General features: G+C 35.3%; 1 protein-coding gene across 4 annotated transcripts in view; it reads left to right on the forward strand.

Annotated features, from left to right (window-relative positions):
* The window catches only part of VTI1A (vesicle transport through interaction with t-SNAREs 1A), a 248,033-nt gene extending 231,553 nt beyond the window's left edge, over positions 1–16,480 (forward strand). For all 4 annotated transcript variants that reach the window (XM_087725835.1, XM_087725836.1, XM_087725833.1 and 1 more), the window contains one exon: positions 14,252–16,480. Coding sequence is in view for 2 of the 4 variants with exons in the window: in XM_087725833.1 (XP_087581959.1) it covers positions 14,252–14,345 (94 nt within the window). In the remaining 2 variants the exon portion in view is untranslated. The remainder of the gene's footprint in view (positions 1–14,251) is intronic.
* The last annotated feature ends 937 nt before the right edge of the window (positions 16,481–17,417 follow it).

Raw genomic sequence — 17,417 nt, forward strand, 5'->3', positions numbered from 1 at the left:
GTTGTATTGACAGAAATACAGATTTCAAATTACAGAAGCACTACTACATTTTGCATCATTTGGATGCCACCTTAACTACTGGGTAGTATCCGTTTAGTATCCTGGCTAATACCATTTAGTTCTGGGTACCAAGCTCAAGAAGCTGAAACAAATAATATAAAAACAAAATGATAGGGAGTTTGGAAACTAAGTTCAACAAAGAAAGTTTGAGGAAACCAAGCATCTTTATCATTGTGGAAAGATAACTAAAATAATCCCTATTTGAATTGTTAAAGTATTGTACTTGAACAAGTTACAAAAAGCAAAATATCTTCAGGACTTAAAGGAAATTGATTGTAACTGAATATTTATAAGAAAATTCATAATATTAAGAATAATTAGTGGAACAAATTACCAAGCAAGGCAATTATTTTCTCTTAATGTCATTGATTATGCAATGCAATACATATCAGCAGTCTGGTTATCGTACCCTTCTTTCAAGTAAACTATATGGAGTGATTTACAGAACACTCCTACTGAAAGAGTACTTGAATTTTAGTAAACCATTCAGTCAACCATCACTTCAGATTAAATGTTTATCTCTGAATCCATTTCAATCCTTTACACATAAACAACTTTTTAATTATGACTTGATATCCAAGTCTGGATTAAAGTTTCTTGCTTTCTGCAGTTGTCAAGATGTACTGTTTTATATATTTTGACAAGAAATGTAGAAACTGAGTTGCAGAAAATCTATTTTACAATTCTGTTTATCAGCCATCTACTCACTGACCCAGGTAGGTATACCCAACCAGTTTTTTTTTTATAAATAAAAAATATATATCTGGGGAAAAATGCAAAAGTAATCAACTCGTTTGTGCTTCTATTTTATCTCTGTTATCTGGGAGTCTGATTGTGATAGTAACAGGAGCAATGAAAGAAAAATCTTGACAATATTTTCAACTTTTTTTTGTCTAGACAGTGAAGAACCTCTTGTATCTCTGGAAGACAGATATGGGTAAAGGGGAGGGGGAGATTCTAGGCTGGAGGCCAGAGGAGAATGGGGATAGTAAGCTGTCTATATTTTCTAAAAAAAAGAAGAAGTTAAAAACTACCACCTACTCATCAGGTGGTTGGAGACTGTGGTTGTAACAGTGTGCTGCAGGCAGAAGTTCTGAAAATCCCAGAAAGTGTTGAAAACATCTCTAAACAAGGTATTTTTCTCTTGCACCTTTCTTGCTAAAGGTCCCAATTGCTGCCAAGAAAGCTAGTGAGAATGTTAGCTGTCAAATAAAAAATTTATGACAGTGTTTGGCAAAGGACTGTATTGCTGCTTGTTTTATAGTTTTCCACAAGGCTATTGAAGGGCTTTTTCTTCTTTTTTCTTTATTTCTTTTCTTTTCTTTTGTGAACAGCACTGTTCACTTATCACTGTGTTCTTTAATAGTAAAAAAAGTAAATCCAAAGTAAGATAACTTTTTATTATTTAATAACTATCTCTAAGTATTTGCCATGACACAAAACTATTTTTTCTATAACATTACTGTACATAGAAAATTTCTGTTAATAAAAAAAACATGATTGGCATTTTATGGAGTGAGACCAATGTTGTAGTAAAAACATTGTGAAGTCATCAATTAAAATGTATTGTTTTAGCATTTTTATTTGTTATACCATCACGTCTGGGTCAATAAACTACCTTTTAAAGAAGTTTATTCATAATATTGTAAACATTTATAAATGGAGAAGATGGAACTTAATAGGCTAACATTGGGTTGTTCACCAATATTATTATACTGTTTCAGCCGCATAGGTAAATTAATGCTGGATTATATTGATAATTTTGACAAATTTAATATGTTAACAGCAGTAATTAAGCTAGCTGATAGTGACAGTAATGATCTTTTTAAAATTCTTATGTCTGTTATATGGTACAAAATTATCTCCCTTTCTCTCTACTGAACTACAGTCAGATTGGGATTCCAGCTGATCGTTTTTCTATTTAACAAAGGTTTCATCTTTCTTGTGCTAAAAAAATGTGTATAATTACTCAGACACTGAACTTTGGAAGAATATGGAACTTAAGTATGATTCAGGCATAGCTATGGGCATACACAAAAGAGGGACTATTTGTACACTGTATGTATTAACATAATGTGAGTTGCAATATTGCAATGCAAACTACATCTTTTTGTTACATGGAAGTATATTCACAGAATTCATGTAGCATTATGTTGTACGTTTTGTCATTGTGATGTCATTGTAACTAGCTTCAAATGTCTATGAATACAACCCATAGAAAATTACTATAAAGCAAAAACGGAGGGGTGGGGGACTTCCTTCTTCAGCAGTAACCAAAATGCATGAAATTTGTATTTTCAACTAGAGACCTTATAGAGCTAGCCAAACTGTATTTATTAAGGCCTTACTTCATTTGCCAGTCTTTCGCAGTGGGCAGCTATAATAAAGGATCATCACATAGATTTGTAAAAAAAAAATCTGTTTCAAACTTTAGAGCCATGAGGGATGCTTCCTAGAAAGCTCTATTGTAGTCAACACTATTGTGGGAAAAGAACCAGCATGGAATGCTGCCATCTTTTTGATTATATAGAAATTATTTGTATAACTCGGTTTTCTTTGCCTAGAAATCAATTTATTTCTCAAGGCTATTTTACATGTGCATTGTGCACAGAGATGCATATGGAAATGTTTCACATAATTGCTGCAGAGTTGAGAGATTCCTAGCCAATGTTGTGGTACATGACCAGCAGTTCTTTAAGCAAAGCTCAAAGCACAGGAACTCTTGAATGACAGAAATCATATAAACTTTATTACACCATATTTTAGTTTATATATTTCATGGAGTTTGACATAAATATTTAAAGACTGTAAATAAGGGGATTTTCAATGCAGGAAAACAGAGCTCAGATGTGTCTCTGTCACGTCTGAAATATCTGTCCAGCCAAAGTCCAAATCTGAGCAAAGCTATCATCTTTATCTGGTAGATGCCAAAAGCATTCATCACAATGATCCTATATAAGCTGTCCTGGCTCCTCCTTACCTAGGAGGGACTTGGTCACCTGAAGCAGAGACTCTGGTCGGCTATTTGAAAATGCAATGGGGGCAGAGATGTAATTACACTTTACTGCCCTTATCACAACAAAGTAAGTTCTAATATAGACTCTTACTCTCAGCTTCACTCTTTGTCTCCCTCCAATAGCTCTCTAGGTGTCTATTACCATGTTTTCCCCCAAAAAAGACCTATGCTGAAAATAAGCCCTAAATTGGTTTTTTTTTTTTTTTTACATGTACCCAATATAAGCCCTAAACCTCCTGGGTGCACATAGTGGGATGAGGTGATGGGTAAAAATTAAGCTAGGGTGGGAATGGGAAGTGGAGCTGCCCTACTACTTACTTTTGAACAGTTGCAGCCAGGCCTCGCACACCCCAACACCTGCCTTGCTGTTTGAGTTCTCCTGCAACCACCAAGGCCAGCAAGTCTTTTCTGAAGGCCTCTGCAGCTGATAACAGAGCTCCAGATTGATCCAGAGCTCCATTATCGGCTGAAGAGGCCTTCAGGAAAACCTTATCAACTGCAGAAGTAGTTCCTGAAGGCCTCTGACAGCAAAAATATAAGAAAATATAGGACCAGATCTTATTTTCAGGGAAACATCGTATGTCAATTCATATCTCTGAATTGCTCAGTAAACCATGGAATATCAGGAGATCCATGCAAACAGAGAGTCCATATCATGGATGAGGGAAGCTTTATTAGATACTGATCTGCCATTCAATGCTATCAAGTAGAGTCTAAAATGATGAAACCCTAAAAACCAGGTATTGGAATTGACTTCAGGCAAAATATGGCATCAGTCATTAACACCGTGGCTGCTTTTCTGGGAGCAGCCTGCCTCTTGTCTCCAGACAATTGCAATGTACTCTTTCCATTTTATCCATAAACCTTCCCTCCTATCCTCATCCTACAACCATTCCATCTTTTGGAGGTTTAGTCAAAGCCTGTTTCCATCCAAACCTCAAATGTTTGCAGCTGTTAGATCAAGATTTCCTGTCTCTCATCCACATATTTGTGGTACCTCTCCCCATAATGGTTGATCTTCTGTCCCAGTGGCTTCAGTAGATGGAAAATAGCAGGGGGAGAAGATGAAGTCTATGGATAACTCTTCTATCTCTATCCACAATGACTGACTTGAGAAGGAAGAGAAATTATCCAAACCAGGGCTTCCCTATTCCAATCATCATGGGCAGTCCAGAAGCATACTGTAACTGATGATATCAAAAGCTTCCAAGACTCAACAGGACAAGTGTCACTCACCTATTGCAGTTCTGTGATAGGTCATCAATAATGTATTTCAGCATCATACATAGCCCTGAAACTCAACTTTAAAAGACCTGGGTAATCCATTTCATCTAAAGTTCTGTGCAGTTACAATCAACCATCTTTTCAACTACCTTCTCTTAATTAGTATTAAAAGCAGTGATTAAAATATATGTTCCACTTTTCCAAGTTTGTTTCCAATTTTTTATGGTTTATCATAGCGTTCAACAGACATATGCCGTAATAGGGTGGAAAAATTGAAGTTTTAATATAAGTGTAATTTTTAAAAACTCATTGGAAAAATTGTACAAACAGTGAAGATCAGCTGGGGGTGTAAGGGGTGATAGAGTGGCTGAAAGGACAGAGATTGGGGGAGGAGATAGGTGGGGATGTATAGTTGAAGCAGGATAAACATGGCAGGGCAGCAGATGCATTGTCTATCAGGTAAACAATTTCTGAATCCCCGCCTCCCTCTCTGTCTCTCATTCCTTCTCTTGCTATTGCCAGAATTTCACTGAATCAGTTGGGCAAAAAGAATGATCTTTATTTGTTCCACTGACCTTCTGCAAAATTAGTTTATGGACCATTTTTAGAGGTAGGCTCAAAGCACGCAGCACTGGTATGGCAGCCAGGATTGTTGTCTGAAATGTCTTCAGAGCGGAAAGACTGAATTTATTGTACAAAACAAGTCACTGCCATGTGTGGAGGTGTGCATTCCTGCTCATTATCTTTGGAAAAATGGGGAACCAAAAAGCACAGTAAAAAAAAATTAAATTTTAATAATGCTAGTGATATTTTCTAAATCCTTCTTGACAGAAAGGTTCTCATTATTTTTATCTGTCTCAGAGTAGGGTTCTTTAATGCCATTCTCACAAATGGCCTTAGCCATGGCTGTTTTCTTTCTCTCCCCCCCCCCCAGCATTCAAGGAAGGGAGTGGAGGACACACACACACACACACTTTTCCTTCACACATAAAGTGACAAAATACTAATATTTTGCAGGGTGTATTTTTTTCAGGAACAATTGCTGCAAATGTGTGTGAAGGGAATATCTTTTTCCTTTCTTGACTGAAAAGAGGTCAATATGGTTAAGACAACTGTACACAACATCATATAGAAAAAGACATACATCCAAAGACAGAAAAGGGAATATATCTAAAAGGCAAAATGATGCCCAGGATCTAATCATGCAGGTATTTTGAAATGGTTGGCTGATTGAAATCACAGTTAAGGTTGCAGTTTTTGCCTCTGTATTACAAGAGTTGGACTTGTACTATTTGGAGATAGTTCATTTTGTTTTCTTAAAATTTGTGACATGCAAATGAAACCAGGGTTGCCACAGTAATTATTTTCTTCCTGCTAGCTTTTTCTCTGTGTAATGTATGCTATCACTGGTGAAATAAAACAGATGACTTTTTTTTCTTCCTTGGTTCAGAACCTATGTTCTGAAATCGAATCAAATCAAATCTTTCTTACAGTCAAACATCAGCATGAAGAGGGTGGTAAAGTCAATGAAAAACAAAAATAATATATCTAAAAAATAATCATAATTCTAAAAATCTACAAGATGTAAATATATATATATATATATATATATATATATATATATATATATATATATATATATATATATATATATATATATATATATATATATATATATATATATATATATATATATATATATATATATATATATATATATATATATATATACTTAAAGTCGATTTATATATATATACTTAGGTTCGATTCCCAAACATGGGTATAGAAATTAACATGTGGCAGACTGAATCTACAGTACAGAGCACTCTAGTATGACAAACTAGATGCTCATTGAGATTAGTTTATGGCACAGGTCAACATCTGATGGATTTTAAGCACTGCTCCAAAGAACTTTATATGTTAGAGCAGGGTTTATATCTGAAAGCAACAGGGAGGTATAGAATTGTCCTGTGCACCCTGGATATTTATGTAATAATGATGAGATGAGGCTTATACAAATGTCTCTGTAATACAAGCACCAGAGAAACATATGCTGTGTTGTTTCTATGTGTCCCGAGTTACAGTGATATTGTCTCTCCAGGTATAGAATCTTCATGTATCAGCTTTTAAGGACAACTGATGGGTGGGCATGACATTGTGCCAGAGTAAAGACCCTTGGGGCTAAGTACTTGGAATTTAGTTTGTTTTAGGGGAGGCAGAGTATTTGTTGGATTTACTGGCAATAAGTGTTGGAGCTCTGAGTAGATCCAACTGGCACTCTGTCTGTGTCTGTTAGATGCTGTATAATGAGTGTTTTGGCCTGATCATACCCCATGCTGAGTAGCTGAAGGATGAAATTTTGGTTGTCGCTGCTTTTTTCCATGTGGACTGAAAGTCATCCTTCATAGTTAATGGGACAAGTCTAAGGATAAAAAAGGCCAATAGTTGAGTATGGTCACCCACACTCTATCTTTCATTTTCATGAGGCCTATCTTTAATCTCAGAGTAGCATTAAAAGCATCTTTTGGGGCTTGAAGAGCCAATCTTAAGAATTTGGACAGAACAAGTTTCAGTAATGCAAAATTGAAGAGGTTGTGCAAATAACTTGACTTCCAATAATTTGAGTGCTGCAAAAATGTGCTAACCACTCTTCTCTTGAGGAATTTAAGGATAGCAGATGAGTTGCACTGTGCATTTCAGTGATGTAGTCTCCATGGAGTTCCATACTGTTGGCCAAATACAACTATTTCTAAGTATTTGAAACATGGACCCCCAACAATTTTATCACAGTTTTGCTCCAGAAATGGCACTTGACCTTTTTGACAAATGTCCTTTGCAAGGTAAATTTGCGATATAGAGGTGTCCAAGTAGAGAAGAGAACAGAAGTGCAAAGGTCTCTTTGCCAACAAGGGAATAAATCTCTTGATTAGTGTCACCTGGATGAAACTTTATTTAAAAAGCAGCTCTGAGCTTGTTTCACTTTGCTGGAAAAAATGTCTGATGTCCAGCTCTTGTTCGATGTTCCTGTTTGTGTAAGAAACTTTGAATCTCTGTTCTGGCTGACAAACCTCACCCTAGACTGGGTTGTATTGAGAGGAATTATTTGAAAGCTGACATGTTTGGTGACTGTATTCTGCCATGGTTGATGGATCTACTTTTTTGTCTTAAGTTGACCATTTATTCCCCTGAAAAAAATGACTTGTCTTTTCAAATATTGGGCCATGTTTGTTTTTACAGTTGTCAACATGTATCAAATTGTTGAATTAGTACATTTTCTGGGTTTGTACATTCAGTAATAATTATAATTGGTACCGGGGGTGGGTTCCTGCCAGTTCTAACCTCTTCTATAGAAGAGGTTCCACTAATCTACCGTGCCGTTTAGAACCGGTTCCAGCTACCTCCCCCCGCCCATCTTGCCCCACCCACCGCTCACTGATTGGCTGGCTTACCAATCGCCCTGCCCACCTCTAAGAGTCCTATCTAAACCTTAAAGTCTTAAAGCTGTCAAGTTTGAACATCTCTTGGGGTTTTTTCCTAAAGGGTTAGGGGTGCAAGGGTCTTGTAACTTTACAGGTTTAAGACTTGCACACTTCAATGCCAGAGTTCCTGAGCCAACATGACTGGAGGAGGAATTCTGGGAGTTGAAGTCCACAAGTCTTAAAACTGTCAAGTTTGAACACCCCTGGGGGTTTTTTCCTAAAGGGTTACGGGTGCAAGGGTCCTGTAACTTGACAGCTTTAAGACTTGTGTGCTTCAAATGCCAGAGTTTCTGAGCCAACATTTTGGTTCCTAAGCAAGAGCGTTGTTAAGTGAGTTTTATCACATTTTACAAGTTGGCCATGCCCACCCAATCACATGATTGCCAAGCCACTCTCACTCAGTCACATGGCCAGCAAGCCACTCCCACAAAGCAGGCCACACCTACAGAGGAGGTTCTAAAAAACATTGAACCCCACCACTGATCGGTACCCAATATACCTAATCTGTCATTTCAGTTCAAATTTCATTTTCAGGATTTTCTGAATGTTGTGATGTACACTATATTGCCAAAAGTATCTGCTCACAACTGCTTCTGATTATTTGAATGGGTGAACGAATACTTTTGGCAATATAGTGTATTTCTTTCTAATGTTTTGGGGGGGAGGCTTACATAACCACAACATATGGTCCTATTTTGTTCCTGCATTTCCAACATAAAAGACTTAAGTTTGTCTGCCAGGCTGTTATTCTAGTGGAATATTGTTCTGTTCTTCTTTCTCAATATTCTCCTCTTCCTGGACTATTGACTATGCTTTCAATCACCATATTAGCATGGTTGCCTAGCATGGACTGCCCCCAATGTGATACAAAACTTATTTCCTTTAAGCAAAGTAAATGTCCCTTATTCAATTTGAATTAGACTTCATTGTGATTTCTGTGATCTCTCCATTTTAGAATAGCTATAGAAATATATGGCCTGCTTGGACAGGCCATCAAAATGTAGGACATTCAGACCTACATGCATTGTAATCCAGATTGTATTTTATGAGCATCTTTCTGAAATTTCAGTACAGATTGAGAATGGGTAGGATGATAGGATGGAAAACCAATTCTTGCCCTTGATCCTAATAATTAAATCCTACAATACTTTGGATGTTTAAGATTAGATTGTTTGCTATTGTTAATTTTTAACAATAAATTTAAAATGTGTTTTATTTAATTTGCATTTGTCAGTTGGCTTGTTTTGTATATGTAGATTTCCTTAACAGTCCATTTAGGTTCTTGGGGTAGGAGAGCATAGGATAGGAATAGGACAGGACAGGATACGATAGGACAGATCTAGTCTATTTGGGCTCAGTTGTGGTCATAAGTCAACGACTACCTATATTGCAAAAATAATGTGAAGGTTTTAACCTGGAATCTTAAATGGTGTGTCCTTCCCCTTAATGAATGCTGCTTTGTTTCCTAAAGGATGTTTAACATAAAAATAGCTTAAGTATATCATATGATAGGAAAAGTATACTGTATTTTGAAATTTCTGCAAATATAGCCAAACTAAAAAATTCATCTCAGAATGTATGCATAAACTGTAAATATGGAAATTCTGTCACATTAAATTCATGCAAAGTAGCATTGACAAGATTATAAAATATAGGCTTGATATCTCTTGGTCTGGAGTTTATTTTGAAATTATCTTCCTTTATCCTTGAAGGGTTGATGTTTTATGTACAGAGTTTATCTGCCCCCTAATACAGCATATCAGGAGTTATCTTTCCTAGTGTCAATTCAAATGTCAAGACAACCTTGCCCATTTTTCTCTTTGGTGGTTTCTGACAAATTTATACTAAAAGCATGTAGACAGGGTTCTAACAAGGATGACCTAAAATTTAATGGTGGTTAATATTAATAGTAGATCTAGAAATTATATATAAAACACAGGTTCTGCTTAGTGCTATTTGGATGAATCCATTATTAATTAAAGATTTGTTCATTCAAATCAAGCTTTATAAATCCTGTTTTTTTTCCAGAATAATAAAAAATCAATAATTATTGCAATATCCCAATCTTTCCTAGATTGTGGAAATCTAGAATAAATTTTGTCCAGTACAATTTATTTGGAAAAGTTTTCCCCCTATCATTTCTGGTGACACATTTGCTCAGAGAGCTTAATGTATGATTTAAATCTCATGGGCACACAGTCCTGTTACCCAAGTCTCAAAAACTTTTAAAAAATCTGAATTTATTGCCCAGCTTTATTATAACAGTTTGTGAGTCTGTAGGAAAAACTTTGTGAATTCTATATGTAGGCTGCACAGAATCAACAGATAATTCATCTTAATATCAGCAATACTGTGATTCATAATGCAAACTGGGAGCATTCTTGAAGTTTTAGTCACACATTCCTTTTAATTTGGCCCTACACTCTTTTAAAGCTACAGTGTGCTAACTTAATAAAATGTGGCATGCAAATGCACAAGTTTTTGCCTTCGGGCATTTAGCCATGATGTTTCTGTGGTGTCTCCTTTCAAGTATATATTCTTTCTTAAATTATTTACCCTGTAAACATGCCTTGCATTTTCAAAGGAGGCTCTGGCTTCCCTGTCTGAGGGAGTTTGCTGAGGTTTTTTTAGGTGAAAGGAATCCAAAGTTACAGATAGCATTTTTTTTTGCTAGTGAATAAGCTATGTGGTTTTTTGCAGATGATGGTGATCCTTACTTTTTTTCTTTCCCTCCTCCACTTGAAATTTCTTGTTGTGTTGCCTGGAGCTATACCCACTGGCAGTGTCTGGCTGTGACAGTATTAGAAACCTCTTTACAGATGGGCCCTGTCAATGCCAACTCCATTGTTCTCCCATCTGAGCTGGTTTGATTACAGAATGTTACTGAAAGCCCACTCAGCGCCCCAATTCATTTCTTTAGTGCTCTGGGTTGTTGACTTGCAGTCTGAAATGTGCTACTGGCAGAATCAAAGTTTATCATGGTCTATTTTCTCCTGTTGCCCTCTGAAGTGAAGCTTTACTATTCCAGCAATATTTCCAATATGTTCTTTGCTCTGCTTCCCTAGTAGTGGAACAATGAAGCCAACATAACTTTTGCAATAATGGAAAAGAATCTTATTATTGAGTAAAATATAAAGAATAGCAATAATTCTGAAAAGGAATTTTGATAGCATCCTTCCTATTTTATGATTAATTTGTTCTGTTCAATGTTGTATCCTTAGATGCAATGAGCTAGCTAATTCAAATTCCTCAAAGTTAACCTTTGATATACATATCCTACATTTGCACTTTAATGGAACATTTAATTAGCAGATATAGGTGGGGGTCTGCAAAGATTTGTCTTCTTATGAGGAGGATTTTAGAGACAAGTTTGCCGATTAACTAATCTTGCAATCAAGTGTGCAGCCAGAAAATCAGAACTGAAACATGTGAAGAGATAATTTCGTTTATTCTTCTCCCTGTTTAATTTAAGAGTACTGAAACACCAATAACTAGGTCAGATATGAGGCAATGGCTTAAGAACGCTAGCGTCTTAGATATATGCATTTGTCCAAATATGTGCTCAAATGAGAAAATATCATCCACGCTTAATCCTCTGCACATTAGCATTATGGATGCCTTGGAGCTCTCATCCCATACATACAACGGTTGTCAGCCACAGTTGTATTAGAGGCATATTACTCTATTTTATTTAAGGCTGAATTTAAAAGACTTTTCATGTTTTTCAGTGTGCTTTTTTGCCCAGTTTCAATTTTCCTAAGGTATCCCCCCCCCCCCCCCCATGATCGATGAGACTGAGCAGACAAATCTGCAGGCTGCTTTTCATGCAGTTAGCTACTTTGGCCAAATAGTTGTCTCTCAGGTGTTGTTTTAGAGAATACCCCATATGAAAAGGGAAATAAAATCACAAAGAAAATGAATGAATGAATGAAAAAGAGACTCAGAGAAAGAGAGAGCTCTAAGCTCAGGTGTTAATCCACATAGCAAACTAATAAGAAGCAGAAGTCCCTTTAATTAGCTTTAGTTTGTTAGACCATTAAACATGTGTTTTTTTTCCTTCGAAGAAAGACAGAGAACTCTGCTCATTTTGGCAGAGTAAATATTGCCTGTTAAGTTTGAATTAGCTGTCATCGTGGGAGAATTAATGCTGTGCTATCCTTTCTAGTGAGGAAAGGAAAAATAAACGAGACAGATCTTAGTTTAGCTTTAAGTGATAAATGAGGACAAAGCAGACCATTCATCTCCTGCTAGCAAAGTGGACACAAGCACTAAAGCAGTTTTGCGGAAGACGTGTCAGCAAATGTGATCATTTTGTAACCTGTCAGGAGGATAGAGAGCTGGTCCTTTTAAAGTGTCACAGGGGAGTGTGTTTGTCTGATGTGACAGTTTTCATCCATCCATTTACTTTTTTTTTTTAAGGTGAATGTTGGGAGCAAGAGGGAACACTGAAAAAAACAGGGAGTGATCTGAAATTGATTTAAGACTTTCTCTTACTTTCCAAAGCATCTTGTCTTATCTCCATTAGTGTGTGTGTGTGTGTGTTGTGTGTGTGTGTGTGTGTGTGTGTGTGTGTGTGTGTGTGTGTGTTGGGGAAGAGTGATATACAAGAAATTACAATTTATAGAGTTTACAATTTGTAATCTTAAAAAAAACTTACTGGGTTTTTTTGTCAAATACATCAGTTTAACTAACTGATAACTAAGCCTAATAAATTTATTGTACCCAATTTCATTGAAACCTTCAATAAAACTTTCTAATATTTGTGTTCTTTTTGTGTCTGACTCTGATTATACTGATTATATAAACAAATCATCCTAATATCTTATTTGAGGTATATAGATTAAAACACTGTTGGATTATTACAGATATATCCTACAAACAGTCTTGATTGTTCGGTCATAATTATAATGTTTGATATGATTTACACTTACTCTGTTTTAAGAGCTCTTAAATTACTCATTGTCTTTAAATAGTGATGAGTGATTGCTTGTATGCTAACAAAATAAGAGGTTCATCTCTGCAAATGGTGAATAACACAAAGTATTATTGCTTCTTGCATCTTTTGAATCTCGAATCTTTTTATTGCTCCTCCTTACTACACAACAGGATAAAGCTTGCCTTATTACTCTGTCTATGCTACTGAGACAAAGATGGCTTTTAGAGCATGAAATCCAGAGTTTGACACTTGCTTCTTGATAATAAATTATCCTTTTCCTCAAAACTAATTTGATATTTGATGACAGTAATTGCATCATATTTCCCTCCCAGTAATGCCTACTTCAAGGCAAAATGTCTTTTGTATGAATGAAATGGCAAAATTATTTCAGGAGTTGCATAATGGTTTGTGGCATTTGTAGATAATATGAGGAAATCTATTTTTCTATGCAAACCAATAAAGATAGATTTAGATAGATAGATAGATAGATAGATAGATAGATAGATAGATAGATAGATAGATAGATAGATAGATAGACAGACAGACAGACAGACAGACAGACAGACAGACAGACAGACAGACAGACATATACATACATAGGTACTCATTGACTTACAGCCATAATTGACCCCAAAATTTATGTTGTTAAGTGAGATATTTGTAAAGTGAGCTTGCCACATTTTATGACCTTTCTTGCCATGATTGTTAAGTGAATATGGCTTCCCCATTGACTTTGCTTATCAGAAGGTTGCAAAGGTGATCACCAGGTTATGTCAACAGTCATAAATATGAGTCAGATGCCAAACATCTCAATTTTGATTATATAACCATGGGGATGCTACAACGATCATAAATGTGAAAAAGGGTCATAAGTCACATTTTTCATTGCCATTGTTACTTCGAATGATCACTAAATAAACTGTTGTAAGTCAAGGACTCCCTGTATATGGGTGTATGTGAGCATGTGTGTCTCTAAGTGTGTCTGTGTGTCGTATGTACAGAGAGAGAGTTTAGATGACTAATTAAACAATGATTTATATAATTTGTGTATATATTTTATAGGCGAATCCATTAAGGAACTAATAGTCAAATTAAAATTCTTGGAGTCTTGCATTTTTTTTTCTTTAAAATGTATATCTAGAAAGAGGCCCGATCCACAACTGGGCAAAAGAAAAAGCGTAGGGCACAGGCATGCATCACTTTGTTTCATTTGGGGGTTATCATTTTTTTTATAAAATGCAGAAAAGAAGGAAAAAGTCTTGTTCCAGACAAAATAAAGGTAATGGAGAGAAAAAAGTGAAATTTAGTTTGCATCAACACAAGAAAATTCCTCTTCCATTAATTTTCTATTCTTAAACACTTAAAAAACTAAGAGACAAAATTATCTACTCATTCCTCAGAACCAAAAATAAGCAAAATCAATATAGCAAATAGTCTTAAAGGCTACTTATCTATGTTTTGTGGGATATGTGCATAGAAATCAGTTGACATATACATCTTTTATTGTCTTTTACCCCTTTCTCTTTTTTCTCCTAGACTCATCCAGAACCGGATTTTGCTTGTTATCTTGGCAGTCATCATCATCTTTGCCGTCCTGATGGTTGTTTTTTTTTCTATCAGGGGACATTGATATCTTTGTTCTTTGCTAACCTGCAGCAAACAGTTTCAGAATCATGAAGACAAAGTGGTCACACGAATCATTCTCTTGCACTGAAATGGCTCTCCTTCTCAAAGCCCACAGTTGATCTCTGGTGCAAATAGCAGAAGGGTTTGTGTCATTATTGGCTGCATGTTGATTAAATAATTGTCTTTGGTTTAGCGATATTTCATAATAGAAATTTCCATATTTAGCATATGGAACGGCAAACATCATTAACAGATATGAAGACTGCTGTCATAATTACTGAACTAAATTTAAGGGCAAATAGTTTACACTAATAATGACAACAATTGACACACACAATTTGTATGTATTGAATTGGTATTTAAATCTTTATTAGAACCCCTTTTATAATCCTGGAAATAGAGGCAAATAAATAAATCCATACCTATCCCTTGTCATTCTCCTAACTCTCTTATATAACTCTAAAAGCAAAGACATTAGTTTCTAATAAATATACAGCTTTTTAAAAAGTATGATTTAATGTCCACGGTGAACTTAATATTTCAAGGTTTATCACTTGGATTTTCATCTGTCCTGTGTTTTGAATTGTCAACCAAGTTTATTTTGCAGTTTTCCCTATGACCATGACATTACACAGTTAGTTTTGTTTTGTATTATTGTTGTTTTAATGTGTATGGAGTTCAAATCAAGAACATACTGTTTAATATATTTAGGAGATCACTTCATGGATCTTAATGTAAGAAAATCATGGAATTTAAAAATCTACGAATTGACCTAGAATCAATGTGCTGGTACTGTGGTTGAATGAATATTCTGAATGAATTATATCCAAAGGTAATGTTCATTTGCTTAAAAAAAATGTCTTAAATTAATGTTTTTGGATAAAATCTGTCCACATTAGGCTCTGTAAAATAAATTAAGCCAGATTTCACTTATCTCCCCTTAGCCTTGTTTTGATAATAATTTTGCCCTCTCATCTCCAACCCAGTTTACATCATCTGTATTTAGATACTGCATTATAAGTCAAGTCCTCAACCTTGTAACCTTTGCATAGCCAAGGCAAGTTTACTGTCTAGTCTATGCAGGAATATAGTCCAATATTCCTGCATAAACTAGATACTTTAGATAGGATGGCCTCAAAATCATATTTTCAATGAACACATATATTGCTTGAACACTCCTATTACTGTATTTAGTATTATGTGAAAAGCTTTTTTGTGTTTGTGCACTTTTAATATATATGAAATCATTGATAAGCTCTACAGTCTCACACATATTCACCCCATCCATTAGACATAACTGGAAATAAAATCTAGCATTAAAACTGAATATTATGTGATTTTTCCCCTATTCATCCATGTAATTCAAATAAGCAGCTTCCTCCACTGCCCCTAATAATTGTCAAGCCCACCATCTGTGAACATATAACATAGTATCCACACTGACTAGTGAATTTACTTTATTTGGTTCCCAATTTCCCGGAATGTTGGGAACTATGGAAACTGTGTTTTCCAATGTTCCTTGAATTCATTGGGCAAGCGGGAAGCTTTCATGATAACTTTTAAAGTTCAATATTTATTTCCAAAGATTTAAAATTGTTATGGAACAAACTAAGCCATATTACAGAGGCACAAAATATTGGCAATCAGCTGAAGGTCATAAGAATCTAATAGCTTTATTCTACCTAGTATTTGAAAGAACATTTCCATGATATCCATGTTCAAACACTCTGGAATGGAATTTGACCCTAAACATGTTTAGTATACCCAGAAACAAAGAACTGAATGAATTTTATGTTGATGTAGCTGAGTCAAATAAAACTAATGTAGCTTAGGAAAAAAATGAAGATGAAGAGATTCACAAGAGAAATGTTGTTTATCGAAAAGGGTTAGGGCATGTATGTCTTCAGATAAATCATTTAAGTTGTGTAAACAGAACTATAGCTTTTACCTTCTTAATAATAGGGAAAGGCTAAGTTCATGGGTTCTGGGCAAAAGGGGATGAAGCAGATGCTTTCCAGTGTTAAAAGTATGTATCAAAGCAGGTCAGAAGATGTACATTTTCACAAATCCTTTGTTCTGAAAACAGCTACTGTAAATATAAAGTTCAAAGAAAATATATTAAATTGTGTTTAGAGGCTATTTGTTATTGCTTGTCATTTTTCTGCCTCTTAATGCCAGTGGTGTTACACATTCAGCTAGAACCTTTTTCCAAAAATATTTCTTCTGTCTTGTTTCAAAAATGTAACTATAACAGTCCCTTGTAGAAATGCAAAATAGTCCTGAGTATTTATTTTAAAAACTCACAGCACTTTTAATTCCAACTATTTATATCTTTGCTAATCAGTTATACTCCATAGGCTTCATAACACAAATTTGTCACAGTAACATTCTTGTGTTTGATGATCTGATAATCAAGCCAGTCCCTCAGTATATAGACCTTCTGTGATGTGTTTAGATGTGCTGATTTCTAAAGATCTTACAGAAGTCATAGAAACAGTTTATGTATGAATTTATCCTAAGAATATGTAGGACTAATTCAAAAATTTAACATAACTAATTATTTACTGATGCTTCACCCAAACTAATGAATACATAATAGTCATGCATTTTATGTAAACCCACAAAGAAAAAACTCATTCTCTTAAGTATACCTCAGTTTAGATATCAGATGTAGATTACATGCTAAGGCATCACATGGTTAGAAAGTGACTCAGACTGAATGTAAATACAGCACTCCTTTGCTGTTCATTAAAGCAGCCTGATTTTTTTCCGGGCTTCTATACAAGCACAAAAAGATGCCACTGCTTTAATGTGACTACATTTTTTTCAGACCTCTACTGTAGCCTGAGAAAAAAAAATCAGGCTGCTTATTGAATAGCAGAGAGGGACTGTGCTCCTGCTTGGCCTGGAGCACTTCTTCTAAATTATTTTCAAAGTATGTAAGCCACTGCATATTGTACACTCCCTAAGCAGTTGCCCAGACTATAAATTGACTCCTACACAGTTCCATCCATCAGCTGAAGATTTGGCTAGGCCTAGTTTAATATTTTCTATGTAATAAACACCTCATTAACAG

The sequence above is a fragment of the Thamnophis sirtalis genome, unplaced genomic scaffold (genome assembly GCF_051295495.1).
Source record: "Thamnophis sirtalis isolate CommonGarterSnake01/CBP01778 unplaced genomic scaffold, rThaSir2_p1.2 scaffold_11, whole genome shotgun sequence".
Lineage (NCBI taxonomy): Eukaryota > Metazoa > Chordata > Lepidosauria > Squamata > Natricidae > Thamnophis > Thamnophis sirtalis.